The sequence below is a fragment of the Echinops telfairi genome, unplaced genomic scaffold (genome assembly GCF_000313985.2).
Source record: "Echinops telfairi isolate 266 unplaced genomic scaffold, ASM31398v2 ScPeMD7_9;HRSCAF=40, whole genome shotgun sequence".
Classification (NCBI taxonomy): Eukaryota; Metazoa; Chordata; class Mammalia; order Afrosoricida; family Tenrecidae; genus Echinops; species Echinops telfairi.
Window position 1 is genome coordinate 43,046,651 of NW_022103906.1, and position 16,875 is coordinate 43,063,525.

At 37.8% G+C, this 16,875-nt stretch overlaps 1 protein-coding gene across 3 annotated transcripts in view; it reads right to left on the minus strand.

The window, feature by feature from the left end:
• WRN (WRN RecQ like helicase) overlaps positions 1 to 16,875 on the minus strand; it is a 164,628-nt gene that overhangs the window by 46,706 nt on the left and 101,047 nt on the right. For all 3 annotated transcript variants that reach the window (XM_045286810.1, XM_045286808.1, XM_045286811.1), the window contains exons 21-23: positions 13,967 to 14,068; positions 13,602 to 13,694; positions 1,034 to 1,175 (exon numbers count right to left, since the gene is read on the minus strand). In XM_045286810.1, the coding sequence (XP_045142745.1) occupies positions 1,034 to 1,175; positions 13,602 to 13,694; positions 13,967 to 14,068 (337 nt within the window). The remainder of the gene's footprint in view (positions 1 to 1,033; positions 1,176 to 13,601; positions 13,695 to 13,966; positions 14,069 to 16,875) is intronic.

Sequence of the window (16,875 nt, forward strand, 5' to 3'; positions counted from 1 at the left end):
AATGCTTTTTATTTAAAAGCATAGTATCACTCATAGCATTCAAAACAAAGTTTCAGAGGAAAAAACTTCTACTATTTAGCTTCTAATCTAACTTGTGATTTACAAACAAAAAATATCAAGATGTCGATCACAATCTAAACTCATTACTGTTTGAAAAGTTAACATAGTTTTTCCACTATAATTCATTTAAAATATCAGAACTGATTAACTTAATATATCTATTTTCAAAATATGAACTCAGAAACACTTATATGAAATGACTAACAAATGAGAACACTATAAATACAACATTAAAATTTTAACGTGTACTTTTAACTATATTTCTCTTGGTTTACTCAACTCATTCCAAAATGAAACCTTCAGCTTTGCTTCATAGACTTATAAATCAGGAATAAAATCATATAAACCAATGAACTACAGATAAAACTCTTTAAGAGTTATATGTTATTCCTGTTTGTACCTGTGGCTGTTAGCATAATGTTGATGCACTAATAATTTACAAACAAAAAAATAAATTAGTTGAATCCAATTGATTATTTATTGGTCAATAAAACCTTCCTCAAATTTTAAGTACTCTAAGAGAAAGGGATAGAAAGAAAAAGAAGTACTGTCAAAAGTTATTATTGAACTTAGATATTTACAAAATAATCACTGTGAAGTTTTTCACAAAAAATTTAATGAACGCCAGAGCACCAAAATATACAATTTTGTCTCATCTGTCCCTTGACACACTGAAAGTTAACTTTACTTAATTATGCTAAGAAAGATCAGTCTAGGGAGTCATCGAACTGCACTGCAATGAACTGATACAGTACTTCCAGCCTGAGGGGCTGAGCTGAGCATCAGCTAGGGATGTGGAAACAGCAGGACAAGCGATACAAACAGGTTTTGTCAAAAGTAATGAATGCACTACATAAGGGGATCTCTCTGGGTTCTCTAATAACCCATCTAAAGCCAAAGTTAAATCGCAATACAACAAATTCTGAACAACACTGTGATAAGAACTATGCTGGTGATTCAGAGGAAAACTTACAGATCCTCGGAGAAACAAAATGGGAACTCCAATTCCATACTTTTCTCCCAAGATGTCCACAGCAGACAGGAGTCGGAATGCTTGTGGACCAAAGTCCTGTGATGTCTCATCTGAGTCTTCAATGGAAAAGCCGTGACTCAATCTAAATAAGAATGATATTAAAGCTTAGCCAAGGCATGTACTTGTATAAATAAAAAGGTTTAGTGTAACAATTGGTCAATTAAAAAAATACCTGACTTGCCAACTAGTTCAGAAGCTAGAAGTAAAGTTCAAGAAGCTCAAGAGCACATTAAACATCTAAACGATGAGAAACAAACTATTATATAGCACCATAGATATGTTATAGCAATGCTTCTCAATTCTGGTGGCCGAGAATCCAAAAGTTTCATTAGAGATGTCGGAGGTCACTGTGTGTGTAGGGGGGTGGGGGGGGAATAGTCCCATCAAACAGAGCTGTAGATTACAGCTACAAGAGCTCAACCTGATATATAAATGTCAGGTTTAAATACTCAGTTTAGATTCAATGTCCCTCAAAAATTAACATAAAAATTATGCAATACTTTCAAAAAATTCCAACAACCGTAAACTATTACTCAAAGATTCAAAACTTTTCACACTTCAGTCTTTCTACAAGTTAAATTCCCTAGTAATCCAGAAGTAGATTTGGAAATATTTATGTAGATAAGAATTCTTAAGCAGGGTGGAGAACAAACAAACCTCTTGAAAATAAGAGTTCAATTGTCTAATTGCTATCTTCATAGTAAACCAAAATATATTCTGTATTCCAGTTAGAAAAATGTGGGGTTTTTTTGAGGGGGTGGGGAATTTAGGTTTTGATTTTCCTATATTCTAACTTAGCTCAGTGACTCCCCCACCCCACCCCTGTGTATATAAACCTTCCACGTCCCCACTGTTCTCCTCTGCCATATCCACCAACTTTTAATCTACAGGTGGCCTGCAAAAGTTTGTGGGGGGAAAATGGAACTAAAACATAACCAATTCTTTCATGGATGATTTGAGGACCGCTTGGACATTATTCTAATTATAGTCAAGCTTTAAAATGTTTTCAATTTTCATTTCTTCTTGGATTGATGAATTATGAAGCAGTGCTATGATTCATTTTCAAATGCATAGGGTGTTTTGGGTTTGTTTATCCTCTTATTTACTTCCAATTCAATTTTATTCTGGTCAGAAAATATGGCAACTGATGCTAATTTATTAAAACTTTTTGAGACGGACTTCCATTTTAGTACTCAAAACTAAAAGCCAATGCCACTGAATGAATTCCAACGCATAGCGATCCTATAGGACAAAGTAGTACTAGTCCCTAGGATTTCCCAGTCTATAAATCTTTCTGAGAGCAGACAGCCTCATCGTTCTCCCGTGAAGCAGCTTGATCTGGTTATTATGAGGATCAGCAGTTCTCTGTAAAGGGTCAGAAGTGCTCAGGCTTGGTAGGTTATAACGTCTCTGGCAACTGCTCAACTCAACTCTGTAAAAGCAGTCATAGGTAACATATAAATGTAAGGCATGGTTGTGTTCCAAGAAGACTTAATTTTAAAAACAGGAGGCAGACAGTACAGGCCAGGGGTTGGCAAACTTTTGAGAAGGAATAGCCAATCTTACTCCTCACGACAATTTAAAAATTATCCTAGAGCCATAAATATATATTTACAAACAAATAAAATCACCATTAACTGAATAGCACCCTTTACAATTTTTCAGTTTTATATTACAGCCACACATACACACCAAAAGAGCCACATGGGCCATATTTAGTCAACCTCTGCTACAATACATAGTCAAATTTTATAACTATTTTAAAATATTGTAAATATTCTGAGAAGTACAGTCTCTAATTTAGTACAGGGAGTCCCTGGGTCTTGAAAAAGATCCATTTCTACCTGTGTCTAAGAATTTGTAGGTACGTTGGGACAGGTGCATATGGCTCTAAGTTAGCTTTACAGAAGCACAAGAACGGGCCTCTGGTGGAGCAGTGAGTTATGCAGTGGGCTGCTAACCAGCAGTTTGGTGGCTCAAGCCCACAAGCTACTCTTCAGAACAAAGATGACGTTTACTGCTCCCTTTACTTATTTACAGGAAATACAGCTTAAGAAACTCGGGGCAGTTCTACTCTGAACTAAATGGTCCCTATAAAAATCTGAATCGACTCAATAGCAGTGAATTAGTACAAGAAAATTCTTGAAGCACTATTAGTGATCTAAAAGCTGCATGCAAGCTCAAAAAAAAAAAAAAAAAAGAAAGAAATTCACTGCCATTGAGTTGATGCTAACCCATAGCAACCCCAGAGGACAAGGCCGAAGGGCCCCTGTGATTTTCCACGCCGGTAACATTTATCAGACTGGAAAGCCTCATCTTTCTTCCACAGAGCAGCTGGGTGGGTTTCGAATTGCTGACCTTGTGGATCACGGCCCAATGTGTCACCACTACATGGCCACCAAGCCTCCATTTCCATGCACAGCTGGGGGAGATGATTACGAGTATAATCAAGAATTTGTCACAGTTAGTGGTTGGTTCAAATTTTTCAAAGTGAGGGCAAATTTAGATGACACTTACAGACAAGTACGAGTTATCCATAATTCAGATATTCTTAACCCAGAGGTTACCTGCACTTTACAACCAGTGTTACAGGTTGACTGAAATGTTACTCAGGTCAATCCTGTGGAATCACCTAGCAATTAACCCAGTGCGCCGTAGGACTATCATTTCCTAGGCGAGTTATAAAACAAAGCTTCAGAAGCACTGCTCTAATTGTATGATGCAAAGCTTTGCTACCATGCATCCAATAAATCAAGCTTGTTACTATAGTGAAGTTTGGCAAACCAACCAAACTGCCATCAACTTGATTCCAACTTATGGCAACCGTATAGATTATTGCGATTTTGATTGCTCAACTACCAATAATGAAAGATTCTGTCAGGTATCAAACACTACCATTATGATACTTATTCGTACTTATTTCATAGCTATTTGAGTTCTATCCTTCAACCACCTTCGGTTTTGTTTTTCTCTTATTGAGATGTTGTAGTTCTAAAGATTGTTGTAATTAATCCCGTCCACTGTGCCACTGCTAAGGAATTTGCCCAATCCACGGGCTTTTTACTCTTTTGATGAAGTTATCTGATGTGCATAAGTGTTTTGTTTTTAATTGATCCCAGTCATCTACCTTGTCTTCTACTCTGTGTTTTCTTGATTATACTTGTTAATCCATGGCCATTACAATTTCTCCTGGATGGTCCTTAGAGCTCTAGAGTTTACAATTAGGTCTCTAAACTACCGGGGGTTCATTTTGTGCAGGTCTTTTGTTTCTTTCTTAGGTTTCTCCCTAAGTGGTTCATCTTTTTGTGGCTACTGTAAATGATATTTTTTCTTGATGTATTTTTCGTAGCTCTCATCACAGGTATATAGGAATCCGATTGATTTCTGCTTGTTGATTTTATATCCTGCTACTTTACCAAATCCTTCATTTGTTCCCAATGGTCTTTTTGTGGCATCATCGGAATTCTCTTTATCAGTGGTTCTCAACCTGTGGGTCGCGACCTCCTTGGGGGTCAAACGACCCTTTCACAGGGGTTACCTGATTCATAACAGTAGCAAACTTACACTGATGATGAAGTAGCAACGAAAATAATTTTATGGTTGGGGTCACCAAAACATGAGGACCTATATGAAAAGGTTGCGGCATGAGGAAGGTTGAGAACCACTGCTCTCTATAAAATCATATCATATGCAAATAGCGAGTTTCTTTTCTTCTTTGTCCAGTCGTATCCCCTGGATTTCTTTCTGTTGTCTAATGGTTCTGGCTAAGGGCTCCGGCATAGGGTTGACTAACAGTGGTGATGGTGGCCATTCTCTTCTAGTTCCTGTTTTCAGGGAAAACATTTTCAGTTGTTCCTCGTTGAGGGTGATGATGCTGGCTGTCGGATTTCATACACAGCTTTATTATGTTGGGGAATTTCCCTTTATATGTAGTCTCCATTCTTGTTCCTCATTATTTGCCTTGAAGTCTATTTTAGCTGAATATTGCCACTTCTGCCTTTTTATGGTTGCCATTGCTTGGCTTCTCTCCCCCTTCCTATGATGGTGTCACTGTCTTTGTTCCTCATCTAGTTCCGTGTTGTGCCGAGTGCTGCTGTCATTGTGCTGGTTCTGGGTGGTGTGTGGTGTGTGCTCAGGATGCATGCTATTGTTGATTATCTGTCCATGGTGACCTGGTTAATATTTTTTGTTATGTTAGTCTTGTTTTTATAAATTCTTTTAGTTTTTTCTTGTCTGGAAATATTTCTACTTCTCCCATGTATTTGAAGGATAATATTACTAGATATAGGATTCTTTGGCAGTTTTAAAATTTTTCTTTCAGAATTTTATTAAAAAGCCATTCCACTCATTTTTGGAGCCCTGGTGACACAGTGGTCATGCATTCGGCAGATAACCACAAGGTCAGCAGATCGAAGCCAGCAGCCCCTCCACAGACGATGGGGCTTTTCCTCCAAAGAGCTAGTCATAGAAACTCACAGGGAAGAGCAACCCTGTCCGTCTATGGTCACTGTGAGTCAGCATCAACTCCACAGCAGTGAGTTTTGGTATATTGTCTTCTTACCTACATCGTTTCGGCTAAGAAGTCCAAGCTTATTCTTCTTGGTTTATTTTACATATGACTGGTGGTTTGTTTTATTTTTTTGGTTGTTATGAAAGTATTATAATAGAATGAAAGTACCCAAACTGAATAAAATAAACGATATAAAAAACAAAACCGCCTGGTGGGCAGGAATTTCTGCTCTTGGTGGTAGTGGTGTGTGTACCTGTGTGCCTTGTGGGAGAGAGGAACACATGGAGCGGTAGGGAAAGGGCAGCAGAGGAGGCAGAATAAAAGGAGGAAGAGGGAAAAATGACAAAAAGGATATCTTGGGTACTGAGAGTGTCTGCACCAAACTACCCAGGGGGTCTTCTACGACGTAGAGCCCTGAGAGGCCATCGAGCTAAGAGGTTTGGCTGGCTGGGCTGCCCCGGGCTCAGGAAATCGACTCCGTGCCAGGAAGGAGCAGGGCTCAGAGAAGCAATTCATGCCACTGGCCAAAGGGAAAGGAGAGTGGGCCAGCAGGTGATGCTGCTCTCCACTGCAGGACACATGGGAATTTCTCACTGCCAGAAGGGCAGGCTACCTCTCCTAGAGGAACCTCTCCAGTAGTTGCTGTGGAGAGAGAGCTTCCTGGGCTGGTTTTCTGGGAGCCATATTCTCCCATCTCTCTGCAGAAAATAAATTCTTAATGGGGCTTTCTCCATGTTCTCTAAAGAAAATCCAAGTTCTCAGATTATTTGTTCAGCTTACCGATTGAATTAGTAGAAAGATAGAGCCCTGAGGCAGATCTCTCCTAATTTTAAACCACACAGTATATCCTGGTTCTGTTCTTAGTCTATAGACAGGCTCCATGCATGAGTGCAATTAAATGTTCTGGAAATCTCTCTTTGCAGCGCTATACATAATACGTTATAATCTACACAGTCAAATGCCTTTGCACAGTCACTAAAACACAAGTAAACATTGTTCTGGTATTTTCTGATTTCGCTCAAGATCCATCTGATGTCAGCAATGTTCCTTGTACTGTGTCCTGTTTGGAATCCGGCTTAAAATTTTGGCATCTCACCAGAAATACAAGGCTACAAAAACTTTAGAATTATCTTCAATAAAACTTTACTCGCATGTGATGTTAATGATATCATTCAATAATTTTTGCATTATGTTGGTCCACTTGTGGAAAAATAACACAAATATGGATTTCTTCCAAGTCTGTATTTTCCAGAGAGCTTTCTCCCAAATTTTTTTCCTCAAATTTCTTAATATAGGACAGTGGGTGATTATAGCACAGTAGCATTTTGCTGATATATTTCGATTGGTAATCCATCATTTCCTGGAGCTTATTTTTCACCTATGTCTTCAGTGAAATGTTGTAAGTTTTTTTTTATCATAACCATTGCTTCTTGATCATAAGTACCTCCTGAATTGCTTGAATGTTAACCAATACTTTTGATCTTCTTTTAATGCTTCTGGCATCTTGCATATTCTACAGGTAAACACACCCAAAAACAAACGCACTCCCAGCAAGTTGATTCCAACCTAAAGCAACATTATAATCAAAGGGTAAATTATGCTAGAGGTTCATGAAATTGTAAATCTTTAAAGAAACAATATTATATTTCTTCTGTAAAGGGGCTTATGGCCTTAAACTGGTAAGCTTGAAGCAGTCTAACATGTAACTCAAAGCGCTACAAGGGCTCCTTATTCTGCATTAAAAAACCTTCCAAATTGAAACTGTGGATGTGAATATTTTTCATCATTTCTTTCAGTTTGAGAAATGCTGAATGTGTTTTCTTTCTTTTTTGCTTTTTTAAATAAATCATTTTATTGGGGACTCTAACAGCTCTTATAACATCAGCACATTTGTACATGAACATGTTTTCTAACTGCAGTCTTTGCACAATTCATGATATTACTTTACTTTGTCATCTCAAGTTGTTCATTAAAATCTTCTGTTCAGCTCCTTTACTTAATCATTTCTCCCATTTGCTTTAGCTACTCTACCATCAGAAGTAATTTTCAGTCTCTTTAGATATCCACGTTGATCTTTCCTTTCCTGGCTTTTTAATGATTTCTTGCTTTCTTTGTGTATGATGTTCTTGATGTTATCCCACAACTCATCTGGTCTTGGGGCATGAGTATTCAATGCATAAATCTGTTCTTGAAATAGTTTCTAAATTCAAGTGAGATATCTTCAGGGTGGGGTTTTGGGTCTCACATTTCCATTTTCTTCAGCATCGATTTGAATTTGTTTAAGAAATTGATGGTCTGTTCTAAAGTCAATCCCTAACCTTGTTTGGCTAATGATATTGAGTTTTCTATTTTCCCTAGAAACAGAAGTATTTGGTTTGATTCCTGTATTCCATCCAGTAAGGACAAAGCCCTGGTGGACTGCAGGTTAAAAGTATCCAGCTACTAATTGCAAGGTTGTAGTAGAAACACTAGCTGCTCTAAGGGAAAAAAGATGGGGCTTATCTGCTACCATAAAGGCTTAAAGTACTGGAGAACCTATATAGAGTCATAACGAGGTAGAATTGACTTAATGTGGGTGGACTTTTGATATTCCAGTCAGTCAAGTCTACATAAATGTTGTTTTTGTTGTGTGCCATTGACTAGTTCCAACTCATAGCAATCTTGTGCACAACAGAACAAAACACTGCCTGGTCCAGTACCACCCTCACAATTGCTCCTATGTCAATCCATCTTGTTGAGGGGCATCTTTTTTGCTGCCTCTCTACTTTACCAAGGCTGATATCCTTCTCTAGGGACTGGTCTCTCTAGAAGACATGTCAAAATATGTCCTTTCCATCCTTGCCTCTAAGGAGCACTATAGCCATACTTCTTCCAGGATAGATTTGTCCTTTCAATGTCGATGGTCTTTTCGATATTCTTTGTAAGCAACACAATTCAAACACATCGATTCTTTTTCAATCTTCCTTATTCAATGGTCAACTTTCACATGGATGCATATAAGGCAATTGAAAATACCATGGCTTGGGTTAGCCACACCTTAGTTCTCAAAGTAACTCCCTTGCTTTTCAATACTCTAAAGAGGTCTTGTGCAGTATGTTTACCTAATGCAGCACGTATTCAATCTCTTGACAGCTGATTAGCATTGATGGTGGATCTAAGCAAGACAAAATTCCTGACCTCAATCTTTTCTCCATTTCCCATGTACGATTTGTACAATTGTCAGGATTCTGGTGTTCTTTACACTGAGTCATAATCCATAGTGAAGGCTACAACCCTTGATTTTCATCAGCAAGAGCTTCATGTCCTCTTCACTTTCAGCAAGCAAGGCTGGGTTATCTGTATGTCACCGATTTTTAGTAAGCCTTCCTCCAACAATGGGGCTGAATTCTTCCTCATATAATCCAATGTCTTTGATGATTTGCATAGCACACAGATTGAGAAAGTAAAGTGTGAGGATACAACCCTGATGCACACCTTTCCTGCTTTTAAACCACGATATTCCCTTGTTCTGTTTGCACAAGTGCATCTTGCTCCAGTACAAGTTCTACAGGAACACAAGGAAGTGTCCTGGAATTCCCCTTCTTCTCAAGGTTATCCAGTGAGTTATGATCCACATAGTGGAATGCCTTGGGATAATCAATAAAACACAAGAATACATCTTTCTGGTATTCTCTGCGTTCAGCCACGATCCATCTGACATCAGCAACAATAGCCCTTGTTCCACATCCTCTTCTGAATCTGACATGAACCTCTGGCAGTTCTCTGACCATGTACTGCTGCCACTTCTGTTGCATCCATACAATACCAGTGATATTGTTCTATAATTTCTTTGGAATAGGTACCAATAAGGTTATCGTCCAGTCAGTAGGACAAGTAGCTGTCTTCGAAATTTCTTGGAATAGATGAGTAAGTGTTTCTGATGTTTCAGCAACTTGTTGAAACATTTCTATTAGTATTTTATCAATTCCTGGAGCCTTGTTCTTGGCTAATGCATTTTAGTGCAGCTTGAAAAGCTTTCTTCATTCTCATATGCTACCTCCAGAAATGCTGGAATGTCGACTAGTTCCTTTTGGTATAGTGTCTCTGTGTATTGTTCCCATCATCTTTTGATGCTTCCTGTATCATTCACTATTGTGCCCACAGAGTCCACATGGAGAGTCACCATTAGTTGTTGAAAAAAATTATTTGAAATGAATCATTGTTCTGGCAGAATTTTATCCTGTAGTTTCCAGCTTCATTTTTATCACTGACACATTATTTTCCAGGTAGTGATCTTTCCTCTGTTCCCAACATTCCTATTTCAATCTACAATAATTATCAAGTCATCTTGATTTTATGTGTATCAACTTTAGATTAAAGAAGTTACTAAAAATCTTACGGAAAGAAAATATAACAAGATTTTGAGGGGAGGGGCGATAGAGAGGAGTGGGGGAAATAAAAAGCCGACTCAAGAAGTCCAGGAAGGGAAAGTATGTTTGGACACTGATTATGGAAGCAACTGAACTGTAGAATATATGACATATGTATTAACTCCCAAGGTACAGCAAATTAATTTTTTTAAAAGCCTAGATCCAGGCATGGGTTTGGGGCTTGCACTAAATCTTAGCTTTAACTTTAAAAAAATTAGCTCGATACACACCTCCATGAAAAGATCAGTGACGATAAGGGTGCTACAGCAAAGTGTGGGGAAGAAAGCAGATGGTGCCTGACTATCAACTGGAATAGTGTCTGGAGTCGTAAAGGTTTGTATTTGAACAAGCAGCCATCCAAACGAGGAGTCAAGTAAGTCCACACGGAAGAAGCACACCAGGCTTGTGTGATCCAAAGATGATAATTACAATATTCAAGTATGGTGAAGAGAAAAGTATAAGAGCTAAAGTTATGAACAGCCAATTTTTAGAAGGCTATAGAGGACAGTGGCAGCCCAAAACCCATCTGCAGAGAATCTTGTGAGACTGAGCCACTGGCAGAACCGTTCTAACCCAAATCAAGTCTCGAACACCCTTACAACCAGGCACAGACTATTGCAATCTTGATCATGCTGGATCGAACCTGGTACTTGGCAGTTGACTCCTCCTACAGACATGAACTGTATTTGTACTGGGAGCAAGTATCTCTTACTTGTTCCATGACAAAAATTTCCTCCATGCACTTTGGAATGTTGATGGGGGGTCTTTTCCTTCTTACACATTATTTGTCTTTTTGTCTTTATACTATTATGATTTTAGCCTTACTACCTTAGTACAACATTGTTTTTAACTGTTTTCTGTTGGGTTTCCCAGCTGTGAAGCACAGAGGAGAGGATATATAATGAGAATAAAAGACATAAGGAATTATAGGGAACGCAGCAAGGAGCCCTAGAAATGATTGTGATCGCGCAACTCGTGTTACAGGCGATCTATCCAAATGGGGGAGGTGGGATGCTCTAAGATTGATGTGGTGGTGACTGTTCAATGTTCCTTGATATGATTGAATGATTGAACTACTGAATTTTATCATATGTAAATTATGTGCCAATAAAACTGTTGGGGGGAAAAAGTTTACATTTGCTGATCTTTGGCATTGGTGGTTTCGGCAAATTTTGAAGAACCACTGTATTACCTAGTCATTCTTTTCTATCACTCACCGCATCATACTGGTACTTCAACATAGAACCAGCAACGATCTTTTTGATGATGACTGTGACATCATTTCTCTTCAATTTGTTATTCTGGCATATTAGACCATGTGTTTATCCACCTCAAAATGGCCTGGGGGTATCAACTGATATGTGTTCCATTTCATTTGACAATTTCCAATTTTCCTAGATTCACACTTCCTCCATTCCATGTTCTAATTATTAATGGATGCTTCCAGCTGTTTCTTCTCAATCATTTCACGAAGTAGCATATGATCAAGAATCAAGCTGTACTGACTGTATTTGCAAAAAGCAAAAGTGCCAAGAGTTGATAGAATACAAGTTATGTGTTTCAACAAACAGATCAAAGCTGGAAGCGCTAACTGGTCTCTTGTCAAGAAATTTGGAAGACAACTACCTAGTCAACCAACTGAGAGACATCCATATCTGTGCCCATTCCAAAGAAAGTTAATCCAACAGGATACAACATTTTCAAAGAATATCATTCATCTCACATCCAAATAAAATTACGCTCAAGATAATTTAAAAATCACTGCAGCAACACATCAACAGAGAACTGCCAAAAAAGGTCATCAAATGAGGGCTATCACTGCTAACGGCAGATGGATCTTCGCTGGAGCAGAGAATTCCAGAAAGATGCAAAGGCATTCAATTATGCCAATCATAACAAATTTTGGATAAAAATGAGTGGAAATGCAGGACCCTTAATTGTGGTCATGTGGAACCAATATCTAGACCAAGAGGTAGTTAGTTATTCCAACAGAATCAAAAATATGTGGCTTAAAATCTGGAATCGTTGTCGGTGCGTGTTGTACCCATTCATAATTCTTAAGGAATTATGCTGGGCAAATAATATGAGAAGCTAGAATATATGAAGAAGAACAAATCATTAGGATTGGAGGGTGACTCATTAATAATCTTCAATATGCAGATGACTCAACCTTACTTGCTGAAAGTGAATAGGATTTGAAATACTTACTGGTGAAGACCAAAGACTAGAGCCTTCAGTCTGGATTACACCTCAATATAAAGGAAACAGACTACACCACCAAGAACCATCTTGTTAAACAGAGAAAAGATTATGTAGTCAAGAGTTTTAATTTCACTGGACTCACAATCAATACCCAATAAAGCAGCAACCAAGAAATTAAAGAATGTACTGTAGTTACCAAATGCGCTTCAAAGACCTCTTTAAAATGTTATAAGGAATGTAACTCTGAGAACTGAGGCACAATTGACCCACACCAGGCTATTTTCAATCATCTCATATACCTGCAAAAGCTGGTCAATGAAAAAGACAGCCTGGAAGATAATTGATGCATTTGAATTTTGGTACTGGCAAAGAATATTGAAATTGTGCATGAAAAGGAAGATAAACACAGATCTTTAGAATATTGATTTGAAAGAAGGAATCTTCACGCTAGATCTTCGGAAGAACTAACAATACGCCTTGGAGCAAGGGCAACCACAGTGCTCCTTTGAAGCATGAACAGTGAGACTCCACCTCGTGTACGTTGGACTTGTGATCAGGAGAGACCAGTCCCTGGGTAAGGGCATTATGCTTGTTAGAGATAGTACATAAGAGGAAGACCCTCACAAGATAGACTAACACACTGGCTACAACAATGGCCTCAAACATAGAACCTATTGTGGGGAGGGCACAGGGCCAGGCAATGTGTCGCTCTGCAGTGAAAAGGGTTGTGATGAGTCAGTATCGACTAGAGGGTGTCTAACAAAGGAACGGGCTTTTTGATTATCGAGAGAAGAGCATTATATTTAATAACTATAAATGTTGATTTGCCTTTCTTCTTTAATGTTAGTTGTTTTTTTTTGCTAGATATATGCATATTGAGAATTGTTATGTCTTAACTGTTATCAATATAACGTTTTTCTTTATCCCTGGTTATTTGCTTTGCTCTGAAGACTAGATTGTCTAATATTAAAATATCAACACCAGTTTTCTTGTGATTAGTGTTTGCATCGAATGGTTCCTTTGCTCCTTTTATTTTTTAATAAGCTCTATCTTTATACTTGCAGTGGTTTCCTTTTGGAGAGAATATATTTGGAACCTTGCACCATGTTTTTAAATCCTTTCTGACAATCTGTTTTTTAACTAGCATTCACAGACCATTTACTTTAATATTACTACTATTATGTTTGGATTTTAGTCTGCCTTTTCTTATTCCAAAACCAAACTATGCTACAATTATTTTGGTATTTCACTTAAATAAATTGTTTTGTTTTTTAAAAAACGGAAAACATATCACCCAACAAATATTCAGTTAGAAAATTATCCAAAAGAGAATTGAGAATATCTATTTGTAAGGACTCTTAAAAAAAAAAAAAAGAGGACTCTTTACCTAGATCTGCAGTTATCACAGCATTTTTCAGTTCCCATGATATCCAAAGAGGCCTTTCGTAGTTTTTTGTCTTCAAAATGGGACAAGATGATTCTACCCCAAGAGAAAATTGAAAATTAAATAAAAGAACAAAACTGTGTGTTAAATTCATTGCTGAAAATATTCAGGTGAAATCATCAGTAATTGGTTCATCTGGGGCCTCATTATGCGGCTTCAATTTACTCATGCTCTGAAAGTTTAGCACATTATATATAACATCAGTAGAAAAGTTTTTTCAAAATACGCTTAATTTTTTACCAAAGCATTTTTCTAAAGGGTTATCATTTATAAATTCATGTTAGTGATATATAATAAATAATACATACTGTCTTCTACACCTGCTGGCTTGAAGGTATCTTTCCATCTTTGCCATCATCTTTAATTTGTATAATCGAAACTTTTCATTTCTTATCTCACTCAAGAGAACGCTGTCAATTAAAAAAGTAGGGCAGCAATATGAAAAAAATGTATCAGCAATTTTAATACTGAAATTTTATTTTGTATAACCCCACTCCCATAAAGATAAAGAACTCCAAATACCCTAGAAAGTTCCCTTGTTTCAGTCAGTAATTCAGCAAACCTGCTGTGGCAGGGCCGTCTGACCTCCTCTAACTTCACAAGGGAAAACAGACTCAGGTGGATTCCTATGAAGAGGAAGTCACATTTAACTTCACTCTTCAACCTTTTGCCCAATTCAAAACGCAGCTGTCCTTTCCACAGCATTCTCCACTTCTTTGCCAGGCTTGATAAATTGCTAAAATGGTTACAAAGAACTCACAGATCGTACTTACAAGTGAGGGAGTTTATTAGGGAAGTAAGCTACTATTCAGGATCCGGCAATACTGTACTCAGAATAGTTATCCAATCAGGACAGCCTCTTCTCAGTCATGTTTGTAGGTAGGCTTCTCTATGTCCCTCACTCCTGCCTCTGCCTTGCTTGGGCAGGTATTACACAGCTCTCCAGGTCCTCTGATAAGTGTCAGGTGTACTACACTGTAACAGTTACACTGGGTCCAAAGCCACTTAGCTCTCCAGATCCATGGGTTGGCAAGCCTAGCTCCACTGACAAGTGCTACGAGGTATCTCATTCTGCCAGCAAGCCTCCTGCCTGAGTGCACTCATCCATCATGCCACGGGTCAGCACATCTCCTACACCATCTTTCACTAGTCTGTTCATTCTGCTGTTTCCATTTATCTACTGCCACTTCTAGCCATCTCACACCATCTCCATTGTTACAGTTATCTGTCTCCAGATTTTAGGAGAGTCTCAACCCAGGGATCCTGCATCCAAAGGATGTAATCCACTCCTGTCTGTTCTTGGTGGTAATGGCTCCCCATTTCTATATCTAGGGTGGCTCAGTTTATGCAAAAATGTAGGGCAAAACTGTCCACCCCCCTCATAAGGACTCCAAACATCTTACCGGCATGGTCCCAACCCTGCAAAAATATCATGCCCTCTATTTACATTATTAGCAGCTATCTAATCCTCTTGGTTTCCATAAGGACATCGTGTACATGGGCACACCCAATCACAGTGGGAATTACAAAATTATGGCCAAAAGGGCCATATTAAGTGATAAACTGCACCACAGACTCCAACTAGAGGCAAGCATATATATATGGAGATTGCATTTGAAAAAATTCTACCCAAATCCAAGTAAGGATTATTTAGCTGACTGTGAACAATTATTATAAAATCTTTTCATTTAGATTTACATGCTACATGCTTTTTGGCTTCTGGAAAGCCTACTACTATATATGAATGTTTTCTCCTCTTAAAAATTGGTTACTTTTTTAAAAGAGAAACTAAAGGCATTAATGTAAGAAATGCTAAAAGAAACTAGTGATCTAAATATGAGCATTTGTTCCTATTACCTTTTCAAAAGACTTTTTAGCTTCAAGGACGGTTTCTTTTAAGTCTCATTGAGCAATCTTGGATTAAGTACTCTTAGAGAAAACACTGATGATTCCATGCAGAAATATACACATTCTGGAACTGGTGAAGTGTCAGAATTAATGTTCTTCCTCATGTCATTATAACGGATAAATTTGCCATCATGTTTATATAAAATTTTTCATATCATTAGAAAGATGTTGGCATATACCATTACTCATCCTAACTGTTCGTACCAAGTTTTCCTTGAAGAAATTCTATGAATATCAGAACTCAGCTCATGACAATTTGAAAAATGGCTTTGTCCTCTTTTCAAGAATAAACAGAAATCAAGTTGAATGGATTTCAGGTTTTTAAAATGAAAACATGACTTACCTCAAACCCTAGGTGTTAAGACTGATCTTCATTAAAAAAGGACCTCACTCATTAATATTTTTACTATCCAACATTTCAATTGATTCAAATGCCTGCATAATTTTCTAGGATGACTTAACTAGAAATCAAACTGTATCTGAAAAGCCTGAATGCACAAAAGATCTGTTATTCAACAACATTCTTGCATTTGACACTACCAACTACTATCAGATCACATGTACTATATATCTCCAAAAGCTCTCATTTCTAGGTTAGCCATCTAATCTCATTCTCCCTGGTCCATGGGTTAAAATGCACTTCCTCTTTTATTTTCTTTGTTTAGCTTATCTCCTTGTTCTCAGCTAGAAAGAACAAGTAAATCTACACGTATCTAGACTATAATAACTACATCTTTTCTTTCTTTTGGTCTAGATAATATGAATTATTTTATCAGTGTTCGTCATAAATTTTAAGAATTTTTAATTTGCATCTTTAAAGGCAAATGAAAGCTATGTGTGTACATATACATATGTATACCTGGTGTCATGATTGCATGTTGGGCTACAAACTGCAAGGTCAGAAGTTCAAAACCACCAGCCACTCCATGGGAAAAGGTGAGGCTTTCTACTCCCATAAGCCCACAGGGGGCAGTTCTACCTTGTCCTAGAGGGTTGCTATGAGTCAGAATTGATTTCCTTAATAAAAAGTATAATAACTACTGGTAACAAAAGCAGGCACTGGGATTTTGTACATGGTATTGGTTTTGCAATAAGAAATATAAAATTACATGTCTAAACTGATGACTGGCATTTATTCTTTTCACCACAGATTCCTACCGTAGGGCAATCTAACAATGTTGTGAATTACAGTGACTTTATACAGTTGAATCCCGGTCCGTGTAGTGGGTTACACATTGGACTCCTAACCACAAGAATGGTAGTCTCAGAAACCCACAGTGATTCTAGCTCCTAGTGATGCTACAGGACA